Source organism: Bubalus kerabau, chromosome 2 (assembly GCF_029407905.1).
Source record: "Bubalus kerabau isolate K-KA32 ecotype Philippines breed swamp buffalo chromosome 2, PCC_UOA_SB_1v2, whole genome shotgun sequence".
NCBI classification, from domain to species: Eukaryota; Metazoa; Chordata; class Mammalia; order Artiodactyla; family Bovidae; genus Bubalus; species Bubalus kerabau.
The window spans coordinates 143,173,900-143,186,421 of record NC_073625.1 but is presented as its reverse complement, the minus strand read 5'-3'; the positions used below and the strand labels follow the sequence as shown (position 1 = coordinate 143,186,421).

Here is a 12,522-nt window from a genome sequence, read left to right as displayed (position 1 = left end):
TGGAGCAACACCTTCCAATTTTGAAGTATGACTCATAGTTGCTGGAGGAGAGGTGCACTGTAGGCTCCAGGGGGAATCTCAGAGCCTTGCGTATGGGTGGATAGGACTTGGTTAGGAGTGCAGATTCTATAGCCTGTCAGACCTTGATTGGTTCTGCCAAGAACTAGCTTGGTGACATAGAACAAGTTCCTAACCCCATGGGACTTCATTTTCTTTATCACTTAAATGGAAATAAAAATAGTATTTAGCTCATTGGATTGTTACAGGGATTAAATGAGATAGTTCACCATGGTTGTAGAATATATGCTCAATTACTCAGTCATGTCTGACTCTCTGTGTGGCCTCATGGAGTGTAGTCTGCCAGGCTCCTCTGTCCATGAGATTCTACAGGCAAGAATGCTGGAGTGGGTTGCCATTTCCTTCTCCAGGGGATCTTCCCAACCCAGGGATCAAACCCGAGTCTTTTGTATTTCGTGCTTTGGCAGGTGGATTCTTTACCACTAGCACGATCTGGGTAGGTGCTTAATAAATATTGCTCTTATCAGTAGTTTTTTTTTATTACTATTGTAAGTTTTTCTAGAACAGATGAAACCAAGGACACAAACAAATTCCTCCTCTTCTTCCTCCTTATTTTTCTTTTAGAACTTGATGCATATTTTATTAACTGCTCCCATGAACCAGGAACTGTGCTTGGTGATATGGATACAGTCATGTGCAAAAAGTACTCTGAGCATGACCTCCTGGGGTTAGGACCCTAGAGGACACTGCAAGACCAGAAATGCTACCTTGATTGTGATGACAAATTGATCAAGATTAGCAAATACCTACATTATTACAAAACAGAGACATCATTTTATCAACAAGGGTCCATATAGTCAAAGCTATGGTTTTTCCAGTAGTCATGTATGGATGTGAGAGTTGGACTATAAAGAAAGCTGAGTATTGAAGAATTGATGCTTTTGAACTGTGGTGTTGGAGATGACTCTTGAGAGTCCCTTGGACAGCAAGGAGATCCAACCAGTCTATCCTAAAGGAAAGCAGTCCTGAATATTCACTGGAAGGACTGATGCTGAAGCTGAAGCTCCAATACTTTGGCCACCTGATGTGAAGAACTGACTCATTGGAAAAGACCCCAATGCTGGGAAAGATTGAAGGCAGGAGAAGAAGGGGATGAACAGAGGATGAAATGGAGTTTGAGAAAGCTCCAGGAGTTGGTACGGACAGGGAAGCCTGGTGTGCTGCAGTCCATGGGGTCACTGAGTTGGACACAACTGAGCAACTGAACTGAACATTATTTGTAAAACACAGATGCTATTTCCCAAATGAGTGAAAGCATGAATGGCAATTATTGATAATGATTAGATACCAGAAAATTAACTATGGGAACTAGGTTAGTTGGGAAGAGAGAGAATAAATTTGCAAAGAGAATGTCTGTTAGCCACAATTTGCATAGGTAGAACTAGAAAGCAGTTATGATTGAAGAAAGACTAAACAGATCAAAAGTAGGCAATCTGGAGGTTCTACTGTGATGGGAAGGCCACGAAATTTAACTCAGATGGTTCAAATGGAATGATTTTGATGAAGGGACTCTAGGGCTCAAGGCTGAGAGGAAGTGAGGAAGAAGTACCCTGGCCTGTTCTCTTCTCCCTTTCTGATCTCCTGATTGATATCTCCCATTGGCTAACCCTAACAGGAAGCCACCAGCAGGGGGTCTTCTGGAGCAAAGAACAGAGCAGGAGGAGTAGAGAGGTGATCTGGGGGAGTGCGGGCAAATGGAGGAAAAGCAGCAGACCTGCCAGGATTGAACAGACTCTGGCCTAGAAGATAGAGATTAAATAAACAGATTATTTAAGAAAAGATAATACATTAACAAATAGGGTCACCTTTTTACATGAGTTAATTTGAATGAGGTTTTTTTTTTTTTTTTTTTTGTGCGTGTGTCCTTCTAGCAAATAATCCCTGGTTAGTAAATACAACAAAGCCATGAAATGAAATTGTATGGGTGTGTCTCTACCCCAAAATTGCTAAAACTGCTTTCTACTTCACTCTACCCAGATTTCAGATCGAGCCTCTGGTATTTACAATTAGGATATACTTCCATGCTTGAACAGAGAAGGCAATGGCAAGCCACTCCATGCAGTCCATGGGGTCGCTACTAGTCAGACAAGACTGAGCGACTTCACTTTCACTTTTCACTTTCACGCATTGGAGAAGGAAATGGCAACCCATTCCAGTGTTCTTGCCTGGAGAATCCTAGGGACGGCGGAGCCTGGTGGGCTGCCGTCTATGGGGTCGCAGAGTCGGACACGACTGAAACGATTTAGCAGCAGCAGCAACCATGCTTGAAAGAATGTGTTTAGTATCCAGGGGTGAGCATCTGTGAATTAAATTAGTGGGTGAAGCATGTGTGTGTGTGTGTGTGTGTGTGTGTGTGTGTGTATACACGTTTCTGCCCTCATCAGCACTTTATCCTAACTTTGCTTTAATGCCTTACATAAATAAAAACCAGTATTGACTTTTCACTTTGATGATGTCACTGGAAATTATTTTCCAAGGTCAACCTGGTAAAGCTGCTCAGCCAGAAGACGCAGGTCAGTCTTTCCCTCTACAGAGCTTTGTGGGGCAGCAGTACCTGCCTCAGTTGCTGGAGGACTGTTGCTTAATTCGTTAACAAAAGAATGTCGTTGCCAGCCTGCTACTCAACTTCAGGGATCCCTGAAAGCTGGGATCCCTGTACCTTGCTGATATTTGAGAGGCGTTAGGATGAGGCGGCTCTCCATATTCTACCTTAGATATGCCCACAAGATAATTAGGACCTTTGTGTAATTCACTCTCAAGGTAACAAGACAAAACTCCAACTTCAGCAGCATTTCCTACCACCCTCTTGCTCCAGATCTGTTAGTGGCCTGTCCACAGCGACAGTGGAATGTGCTAATAGGTTCCAGCAAGTGGATTCAAATGTGGAGACATGGAAAACAGCTTTTCCTCTTTTTGGAGACTGTCAGCATTCCCCACAAATACTTGCTCTGAACCATTTTCCTGGGAGCTATTTGTGCTGGTAGAATGTTTTATTTGGTCAAAGAGAAACCATAAGATAGCATCGAGAACAAATAACATACAGTGAATACGCATCCAACAATGTTCAGGGCTGAGGAATTGCAGATGGAAGTGGGGTTCAGCTGAGGGCCAGCAGTTACTTGATATAGGGAAAAAATGTTTGTTGTTCTTAAGCTCTTCAAGACCAAAGAAGCATTTGACCCAGAACCTGTAAGTGAGTAAACCATTCCTTATGCTATTTTCTTTGAAAGGAAGTGTTTGGAACAGGAAAGACTAGGCTTCTGAGGGGTCCGTGGCCAGAGGATTGCTCTCATTAACCCTTTAGAAGTCCTTGAGAGTTGTGTTTTAAGTCACGTAACAGTATCCATATAAACCATTTCCCTCCATAATGGTGTCCTCCATCCCATCTTAGCTATTGGGATTGAACAAGAAAGTGGGTTGGTACTCTGAACTTGTCAGTCCCCTTGTCAGAGGTGGGCTTCCCTTGTGGCTCAGATGGTAAAGAATCTGCCTGCTGTGCAGGAGACTCAGGTTCAATCCCTGGGATGGGAAGATCCCCTGGAGAAGGAAATGGCAACCCATTCCAGTAAACTTGCCTGGAAAATTCCATAGACAGAGGACCCTGGCCAGGCTACAGTCCATGGGGTTGCAAAGAGTTGGATATGCCTGAGTGACTAACAAATTTCATCAGATTTTTTTTTTTTTGGTCAGGGGTGGGGGTCAGATTTTCCCTACGGAGTGAGGAAGTTCATGCAGCTGGCAAGTAGGCAACTTAATTTTGCTGACAGTTGTTAGAGAACAGAGTAGGGAGTGTGTTTATTCACTTGGTGGATGACATGCTCATGAGAAGCTGTCAGATCTCAAAAAATACCATGTATATTCAGAGTGGCCTTGCTGGACTGGAAAAGTGACCTAAAACCAAAGTCAAGAAAGAACAGGTCCAGGCAGCAGGCTGGGGAGGAGATGTGCAATGCAGAAATCTGAGGCCAGGCAGAGAGGATGAGTCAGCACCATCTTCACGCTGGGCTGTCCTTTGTGCTCAGATGATGTTTTTAGGGACAGCCACTAGGACACAGATTTGAATTTCCTGCAGGGAAAGAGGACTCACAGCAAAAAATCCAAAATCCCAGCCAGGTTTTTTGGTACCAACGGCCAGCCTACTCCAGGTAGTAGGTTTGGGTTGGAGTGAGGTCAGTGGCCAAAGGTGGTACTTTTGCCATGCGTGAGGTCCTGGGAGCAGTGGAGTGAATAAGGACTTTGACTCCTCCAGGACCGGAGTTGAATTTCATTCTATTATGGTCTAGACCTGTGATCTTAACTTTTCTTGTGTTCAGTTGCTCAGTCAGGTCTGACTCTTTGTGACCCCACAGACTGTAGCCTGCCAGGTTCCTCTGTCCATGGGATTCTCCAGACAAGAATACTGGAGTGGGTTACATGCCCCTCTTCAGGGGATCTTCCTGACCCAGGGATCGAACCCGTGTCTCTTATGTCTCCTGCACTGGCAGGAGGGTTCTTTACCACTAGCACCACCTGGGAAGCCCAGGCTTAACTATCCTCCCATCTTAATGCTCCTCCCAGCTCCAAGACTCCCAGTCTTTGTGAAGCTTGAAGGAAGTGTTGCTGCTAAGTCGCTTCAGTCGTGTCCGACTCTGAGTGACCCCATAGATGGCAGCCTACCAGGCTCCTCTGCCCATGGGATTTTCCAGGCAAGAGTACTGGAGTGGGGTGCCATTGCCTTCCCCAAAAGGAAGTGTTAAGAAGACTCAGAAGGCAGGGGTCATCATACACAAGGTACTCAAGATAGTGGAAGGGGCTTTGGAGCCATACACCTGAGCGGGGATTTCAGTCCTGGCACTGACTAGCTAAGTGACTTCCGGCAAGTTATCCAGCTTCTCCGAGCCTTGAGTTCTCCATCTGTAAGTTGCGGATAGCGGCACCTACTTCCAAGTTTTGTTGTAAGAGTGAGATAATATCCATAGAGCATGTGCCCACCCAGAAGGTAGTGGGTAAATTCTAGCTCCTTCCTCCATCATGATCATTGTTACTAATTATACAATATGGACTTAAAAATGTCTAAGGTTTTATTATCTTTTTGGAAACATTTGGTGCAATTAGTTTTACCACCTGATAGATGAGAAAACTGGAAAGCAGAGAAGTTAATTCTTGGCCAAAGCCTTACAGTAAGTCCCTGACCCAGTAATTTCTTACATTGTTAAGAAAACGGTGAGAACATTTTCATGTGCTATGATGAAAATGCAGTGGAGTTCTGGGAAAACATTCTTTCTTTGTCACTATTATCATTTGTTGTTTTCTTATATGATAGGAAGGGAACAATTTGTATCATAAGAAAATATAGACTTGGGGATCCAGAATGGGGTCAACAGTGTTTCTTTGTCTCTTCTTCTGGTTTTAACCAGTTTGAGGATTTATTCACCTCAAGGAGGAGGGATGAACTCTGCCGTTCTGCAGAATTCTTACTGATAAGCAGAAGACTAGAAACATTGGCTTAAACTGTTTCTTGCTTATTTCTCTTCACTGAACAGCATGGCATGGTTTAGAATACACAGAAGTTATTTTGAGTGTTCTCCAAGAGCAATTTCTGGTCCCTGGAAAGCCAGTGTAAGCAAAGACTGCAAAAGCAAATCTGGTGGAATCCTGGCCTTCTGTCACTGATGCTGGGTGGGCTTGTCTTCTGGCCTCAGTTTCTTTATCTGTTAAATGAGGGGGTAGGACCAGGGGGCCTCTAAGATCCCTTCTAGCTCGAACTTCTCTGATTTCTGTTCTACAGTTTGAAAAAAAGAAGAATGGGCGAGCGAATTTTACCAGTAAATCCGTAAAGGTGGCATTTTTAGTCATATAGAGGAAGAATTCAGGTGTGACTAGCACTTGTCAGTATAAAGAATTTGCTGCTCGGACCTTTCCACTTTTCTTTAGCATAAACCACACCATCAGATCACCGGGATGAGATCTGAAGATTTTGGTCCAGCCCACTCTTTTGTCAATCCCCAGACCACACCAGTGGGCTTCTCTGCTCTCAGACCCCAGCAGGACTTTCTGCCTTGGATCAAACATTGAGTTTAGTTTTGAGAACTGTTCCTTTCTTAGTTCCATACTGAAGGCATGCTCACCCCTTCCTTGCCTGCTCACTGTTCAGGCCCCTTTTACTGCTTGTCTATTTACCAACTGTCTGAACTGAGCAGTCCTACAGAGAGATTCTATAGGACTGAGCTGTTCATGTGCAGGCTTTGGAATCACAGTCCTGTCTTTGGTCCTAACTTGGGCACTTAAGCTATGTGCTTAGTAGCAAGTCATTTGACCTCTCTGAGTGTTGAGATTTTCATCTGTGAGACTAGAATGTAAATATCCTCCTTGCAAGGTTATTGAGTGAATGTTAGTCTCTTAGTTATGTCTGACTCTTTGTGACCCCATAGACTGTTGCCAGGCTCCTCTGTCCACGGAATTCTCCAGGAAAAAATACTGGAGTGGGTAACCATTTCCGTCTCCAGGGAATCTTCCCGACCCAGGGATAGAATCCCAGTCTCCTGAATTGCAGGAAGATTAAATGAGATATTATATGCAGAATTAGGCATAATTGCAAGTGACCAAAACTTTAAATCTATTATCATTTTCCATATAACATAGAGCTCAAGAAATGTTTGTGAAACAGCTAAATAAAAAAGAACCATTTCTTCAGAACATTCTGATGAAATTCAGGTAAAAGGTGAGGAAGAGAGTGCCATGAAGGTTATGGGACAAGCAGCATTTCCTTTAACTCATGTCTCAAACAGGTCATAGGGTAGTAGGCAGGTACACCCACAGGGATTTAGGAATGAACTTACCCCTGACCAGCCATAGGGCAAGAATTGGCCCTCAGCCCAGTATTTCCCATTGATGAAGAAGAAGCCTGCAATCATGATGAACACCCACACGGCCAGGTTCAGCACATTGAGTACATTGTTGAAGCCCACAGAATTCTTCACCCCCAGCGCGACGATTATGGTGACGATGATTGCGATCACCAAAGCCAGAAGGTCCGGGTATGATTGTTCTCCTTTCCCTAGAGGGATAAGATGTGAATTAATAATATTGTCCAGGCCCACCCAGTGCATCTGCACTCAGCTTAGAGAAGGGTGGTCAGTGTGTTGTGGAAGGAGAAGGAACTGTGTGTGTGTGGTCCGCAGGTGTCTAGTTACAAATGAGGTTTTGGTATATAGGTGAGATGACCTGATATCCCGGACCAAAAATTGGGATTCATAATATGAGAACTACAGCAGTTCCTCTGGAGCCATGGCATGGAACATCCGAAGGCAGGACTATCCAAGGACAGTCAAATGTATACACGGATCTACCACGTTATTTGAGCGATTTTATCTTCATTGTCGTTTACTTTATAGCCCATAAATATTCCATTTCATTCCAGCAATCTCTTTATTAGGAAATTTTAAAATGTGTGTCTTTGACGATTACTGGAAGAAGGGTGTACTTTCCATTTGTGTGATTGCAAAGAAGATGGCTGGGGAACTCTCTCCGCCTGTTTGGTCTTGTCTGTTGGCCAGTGGACTCCTGCCCTCTATAGAGGGAAAGTGGCACTGCTTCCGCAGTCAGGCTCCTGGATTTCAGCTCAACTCTGACCTGTAACCAGCTGTGTGGTCATGGGCAAATGTCTCCTTTCTCTGAACCTCATCTGTAAAGTGAAAAATTTGGGCTACCTGATTTTGGAGGACACTTTCGGGCCTAAAATTTATGAAATCAGTATCCTGAGAAGATGTTTTCTTCATATTTTTAAATTTTCTCATGGTATCTAGGTGCTCAGCATTTTGGTCAGCTCTTCTGAGACAGGGGCACCAATGACTTGTATGCAGCCACTGAGTTAGTCCCTGGATGTTTTGGGGCAAGACTTCCAAAGTCTCCTCCACTACAGTTTAGCTTCCCTTGATTGTGAAGGGATAGTCAGATGACAGAATGGAAGGTGGGGCTCAGAAGCTGAAGTCTCAAGGTATTTGTTACATGAGCTTCTGGTTATTTAGTATTCACTCATTTTGTTATACCCATTCATTTTGTTTCTTTTAAATATATTCCCTTATTTAAAAATTAATGCATGCTGATTTAGGATAAGTTTTTAAAAATCTAAAGAACCCATCAGAGAAGTTCCTCATAGTTTTCTATTTCTTTTTCCAAATTACTTGTATTTTTATATAGTTATTAACGTGATACATATACAATTTGTGTCCTTTGTCATACAGCATTACATTAAAAACATTCCACGCTCTTACAACAGACTTCCTGGTCATCCTTTCAATTGCTAGCTATGTTATACACTGCCATAGTTTACTTAATCAGTTGTTCTAATGTAGAATACTTAAACAGTTTCTAATTTTTTTGTTATTATAAACAAGGCTGTGATGAACATTTTTTCATATAAAACTTTTATGGAGATTAGAATAGTTTCCTTAGGACAGATTCATTCATCCATTACTTGGCAAAAAAAAGACATATTAAGGCCCTTGGTACTTGTCGCCAAATTGCATCCTGAAAGAGGAGCCCCTTTATTTGGCTTAGTGAGTTTGCATGTTGGAGTTAGAGGCTGTGGCAGTCTCACCCAGGCCATTGAGGGTTCCCACGCTGTCCACCATCCAGCGGCTGATGGTGTGGTTGGCCAGTGAGTCAAACATGCTGCTCAGAGCACTGGCGCCCGCCGCGGTGCCTATCAAGTACTCCAGGATCAGGTTCCAGCCAATGAAAAATGCCACAAACTCCCCAACAGTGACGTAGCTATAGGTGTAGGCTGACCCTGTGGTCTTGGGGACGCGGACTCCAAACTCTGCATAGCAGACACCTGCATGGGACACACACATGAAAGGTGGATTTCAGGAGATGAGCTAACCTTTTGGTGGCTAACCATCTGGGATAGATAATCCTGGACATCTCTGGGGTCTTAGAACAAGTTCGCAAAGTTTTATGTAAATGAATCAATTCAAAGCCAGTTCTGATGTCTTCCAACTTTACTTCTGTAAAAAGTCTAAATCCGAATGCCAGACCAAATTCTAAGGAATGATTAGAAACTGATCTTATTGGAAAAACTCCCATTTATTGTACGTGTCTCAGTTGTTGTTCTTTAAGTGTCAGATATCCTGAGTGAACTTGGGTCTAATTCAGTATGACTATACAACTGATGTCACCTAGGTTAGATTATGTTAGCATTCTTCTCTTTTCATTTTTATTTGTTACAAAATGTGTTCCTCATTTAAGGGTGATACCTGGAGTAATCTTTGAAAATCCTGTACTATATGGGATGGGGGGTTAATTAAAAATGCAAATATAAATAAATGACTAGTTATTAACTAGGAAATTTGCACATGCAAAAGATAATCTAATGAACACCTTTAGAGTATCTCCTATGTGCTTGGCAAGATACCAAATGCTGGGAATAGAAAAAAGACAAATGAGGCAGGGCCTTGCCTTCAAGTGGAACTATGCCGGGAAATCCCCACACTTTGTAGGCTGTAGGAGCTCAGTAATGCAGAAACGTACAGGAACACAGAGAGCAGAGCTGAGACGTGTGCATCGGCTGGTTTTGAGGTATATGGAGAAATTAATTGGACCCAGAAGGTGGACTATGAGGCAAAGGCATGGTGGGGAGAGACTGTATGAAGTTTTGGGTGGAAGGGAATGTGCATTGGGGGACTGGGAGGAGACGAGGCTGGAGAGGCAGGCAGAAGTCACATGTTTTCCAAAGTGGGTCTGGTGGGACACTTCTACCAGAGTCATCTATTACACTTGATCTTAGCCAGAAGGCCAAGAAGTGATCAGAGTCATCTATTGAGTTGTGATTTCAGGAGATGGGGACCAAGAATATGCATTTTAATAAGCTTGCCACTTATATTTGAGAAACACTGGTGTATAGCCTCATTTTTTGTTTTATAGAATAAGAAATTAAATTAGAAAGGGGCTGGGAGTATATCAAACTTCTGGAAGTTGGGAGAATATTCTACATTGTACTAGAAACTCTAGATTTGGGGCCAGTGGGTGGGGTACTGAGTGGGAGGACAGAGCAACAGCTTGGAGGAGACACACCAGGATGGGAGAAAGAGGTAGAGGGGAACGCAAAGTAAACATTACTGTCCGTCCCAGTTTTGTTCAGGGCCAGCGCTGCGGTTCTCATCACAAATCAGGGAAATATCGTTCATTCTTTTGTGACTGAAGAGAGCAAGTTTCTTCTCCTTTGGAAGAGAGTAAAATCAATGCACGGATGCAAAAGCAGAGATGTCAGAAGCAGCGACACGATGCGTGACTACAGGTGATGCGGCCTCTCTTCCTTCCCCTCGGGCGTCAGTGTCGGCGCCTCCATATGGAAGGAGCCCTGGACAGCCGGGTTGCCCTCTTGTTTCAACTCTGCCTCGAACCTGTGCATTGCTTTACATGTTTCCTTCCTTGTAAGGTTGGAGAAGGAAATGGCAACCCACTCCAGTACTCTTGCCTGGAAAATCCCGTGGACGGCGGAGCCTGGTAGGCTACAGTCCATGGGGTCGCAAAGAGTCGGACATGACTGAGTGACTTCACTTTCACTTTCACTTTCCTTGTAAGGTAAAGGAATTAGGCCGGGATGCTCTCTTTAGGATCTTCCTACTCTTTCAACCTGGGATTCTATTGTTATATGGAATTCTGCTGCAAAATATATTAAGCATCGTTTCCTTTCACATTAGTTACTATATTGTTCTGTATTATGGAGGTGCTCTCAAGGCCAGCAAAGCTGTTCGTCCCTACCTTGAATGGCCTAAGCTGTTATTTTGAGTTTCTGTGTCAGCCTCCTTCCCTCCACTTTGTAAAATAGTTTTCCATCTCCTTGGAGATCAGACTGTCAGTCATTTCTTCTTGTTACTGTTGTGGGGCTTACCTGGAGCGGTCTGACCTCTTCTTGTTCTAAATTGCTGCTTCTAACACCTGATGTTTAAATTGTTGGAGTGAGTCTAAAATTAAGAGGAAGTGGTCTTGGAAGGAAAGCCTGAGGAACTCTAGGAGGCAAGTATAGAGTGTGAGAGCCTGATGATATTTCCTTGGTTGCTGGGGGAACTGGTATAACTTATGTGTTCTCATCTCCTGAAGGGAATTGACTTTGCACATTGAGTGGGTGTCTCTTTAAGTGCAGTGTAAGGATTTGGGAGGTAAATGATTTATTCTCTTTAGTGCAGTATGCACAACTTTATCCAGTCATTCCTATACTCTGTGAGCTTCTTTTCTTCATCCTTCTTCACCACCTGATAATGTACAAGGCTTATAAATAAGATTTTTTCCAAGTGGCACTTTTGAAATGGGCATCAGTTTGATTGCAGATTTAACTTGGAGAGCCAATATTGTGCAGTTTGACCAATCAAACATTTTCTCCTTAATATTTGATCTGCCAAATTAAGTTAGAAAACACTCAAGTCACTGGCCAAGGGTGATTAGCAAAGAGTCAAGTCAAGTCTTCCTTAGGTCTTGTGAAGGGACCTGCCCGTCCCTTGCTCTCTGGGTCAGAGGAATAGGCCCTGTGCTATGTGTGGTGTAGGAGCATATAGAATCTTACTTATTTCCCCTAAACATGCTTGGATCTTGATGACTGGGGTTTGGGGAGAACAGTGGGAAAATCAATTAGCCACTAATCACGTGGGATAGTTTCTGCTCGCGGAAATCATTCTTTGGGACACACTCTCATTTTGAACATGTTGTAAAGGATTTTATTTTTGAAACCTTCTGATTTATTTGCATGCAGGAATCCAAGTTTTTAGTGGGTGCTAGAGGGCTTTACTGGTGGCTCAGTGGTAAAGAACCTACCTACCAATGCAAGAGATGTGGATTCTATCCCTGGGTCAGGAAGTTTCCCCTGGAGGAGGGCATGGAAACCCACTCTAGTATTCTTGCCTGGAGAATCCCATGGACAGAGGAGCCTGGTGGGCTATAGTCCATAGGGTCGCAGAGTCAGACATGACTGAGCACACATTGTATATAGAGTGTATCCAGGGAAACTCAGTGATGAGGAGTGAATGATTTCAACTCCAGTATCCTGGGAAAAAAACTGGAAAATGTTGTCAATCATTCTACTACCTCCACACCCCCGCCCCAACTATCTCATGTGTAAGAGACACATTCAAGGATGTCTTTCTAATTTCAATAAGAAATAAAAACCATGAAAAAGGATGCCATTTCTTAAAAAAATTTTTTTATCCTAGATTAGGTGGTCACTGAGTATTTAAAGGCAAGTTACTTATCTCACGTGGGTAAAACTAAAGGGCCAGTTAGAGGAGCTAGTACTTTCGTTCTTTGGTTTTAGACCTAGAATCAACTCTTAATCATTTGTGTTAATGGGGGAAGCCCTGTAGGAGATACTGCAAGCCAGTAGTCTTACAAGTTTGTACTGCCTCCTAGGGGGAGTTTTGGTATTCTATGAGGGTGTCTATGGTGCGCATGATTATTGTGGGCCCTCGTGGC

The 12,522-nt window shown here is 43.4% G+C and overlaps 1 protein-coding gene and 1 long non-coding RNA gene across 2 annotated transcripts in view; one reads left to right on the top strand and one right to left on the bottom strand.

The window, feature by feature from the left end:
• Nucleotides 1-12,522, top strand: part of LOC129643900 (uncharacterized) — a 63,672-nt gene that overhangs the window by 21,556 nt on the left and 29,594 nt on the right. The gene's annotated exons all lie outside the window — the stretch shown is intronic.
• Nucleotides 1-12,522, bottom strand: part of SLC7A14 (solute carrier family 7 member 14) — a 52,890-nt gene that overhangs the window by 23,491 nt on the left and 16,877 nt on the right. The window contains exons 2-3 of the mRNA XM_055569088.1: nucleotides 8,657-8,893; nucleotides 6,897-7,114 (exon numbers count right to left, since the gene is read on the bottom strand). Of these exons, the coding sequence (XP_055425063.1) occupies nucleotides 6,897-7,114; nucleotides 8,657-8,893 (455 nt within the window). The remainder of the gene's footprint in view (nucleotides 1-6,896; nucleotides 7,115-8,656; nucleotides 8,894-12,522) is intronic.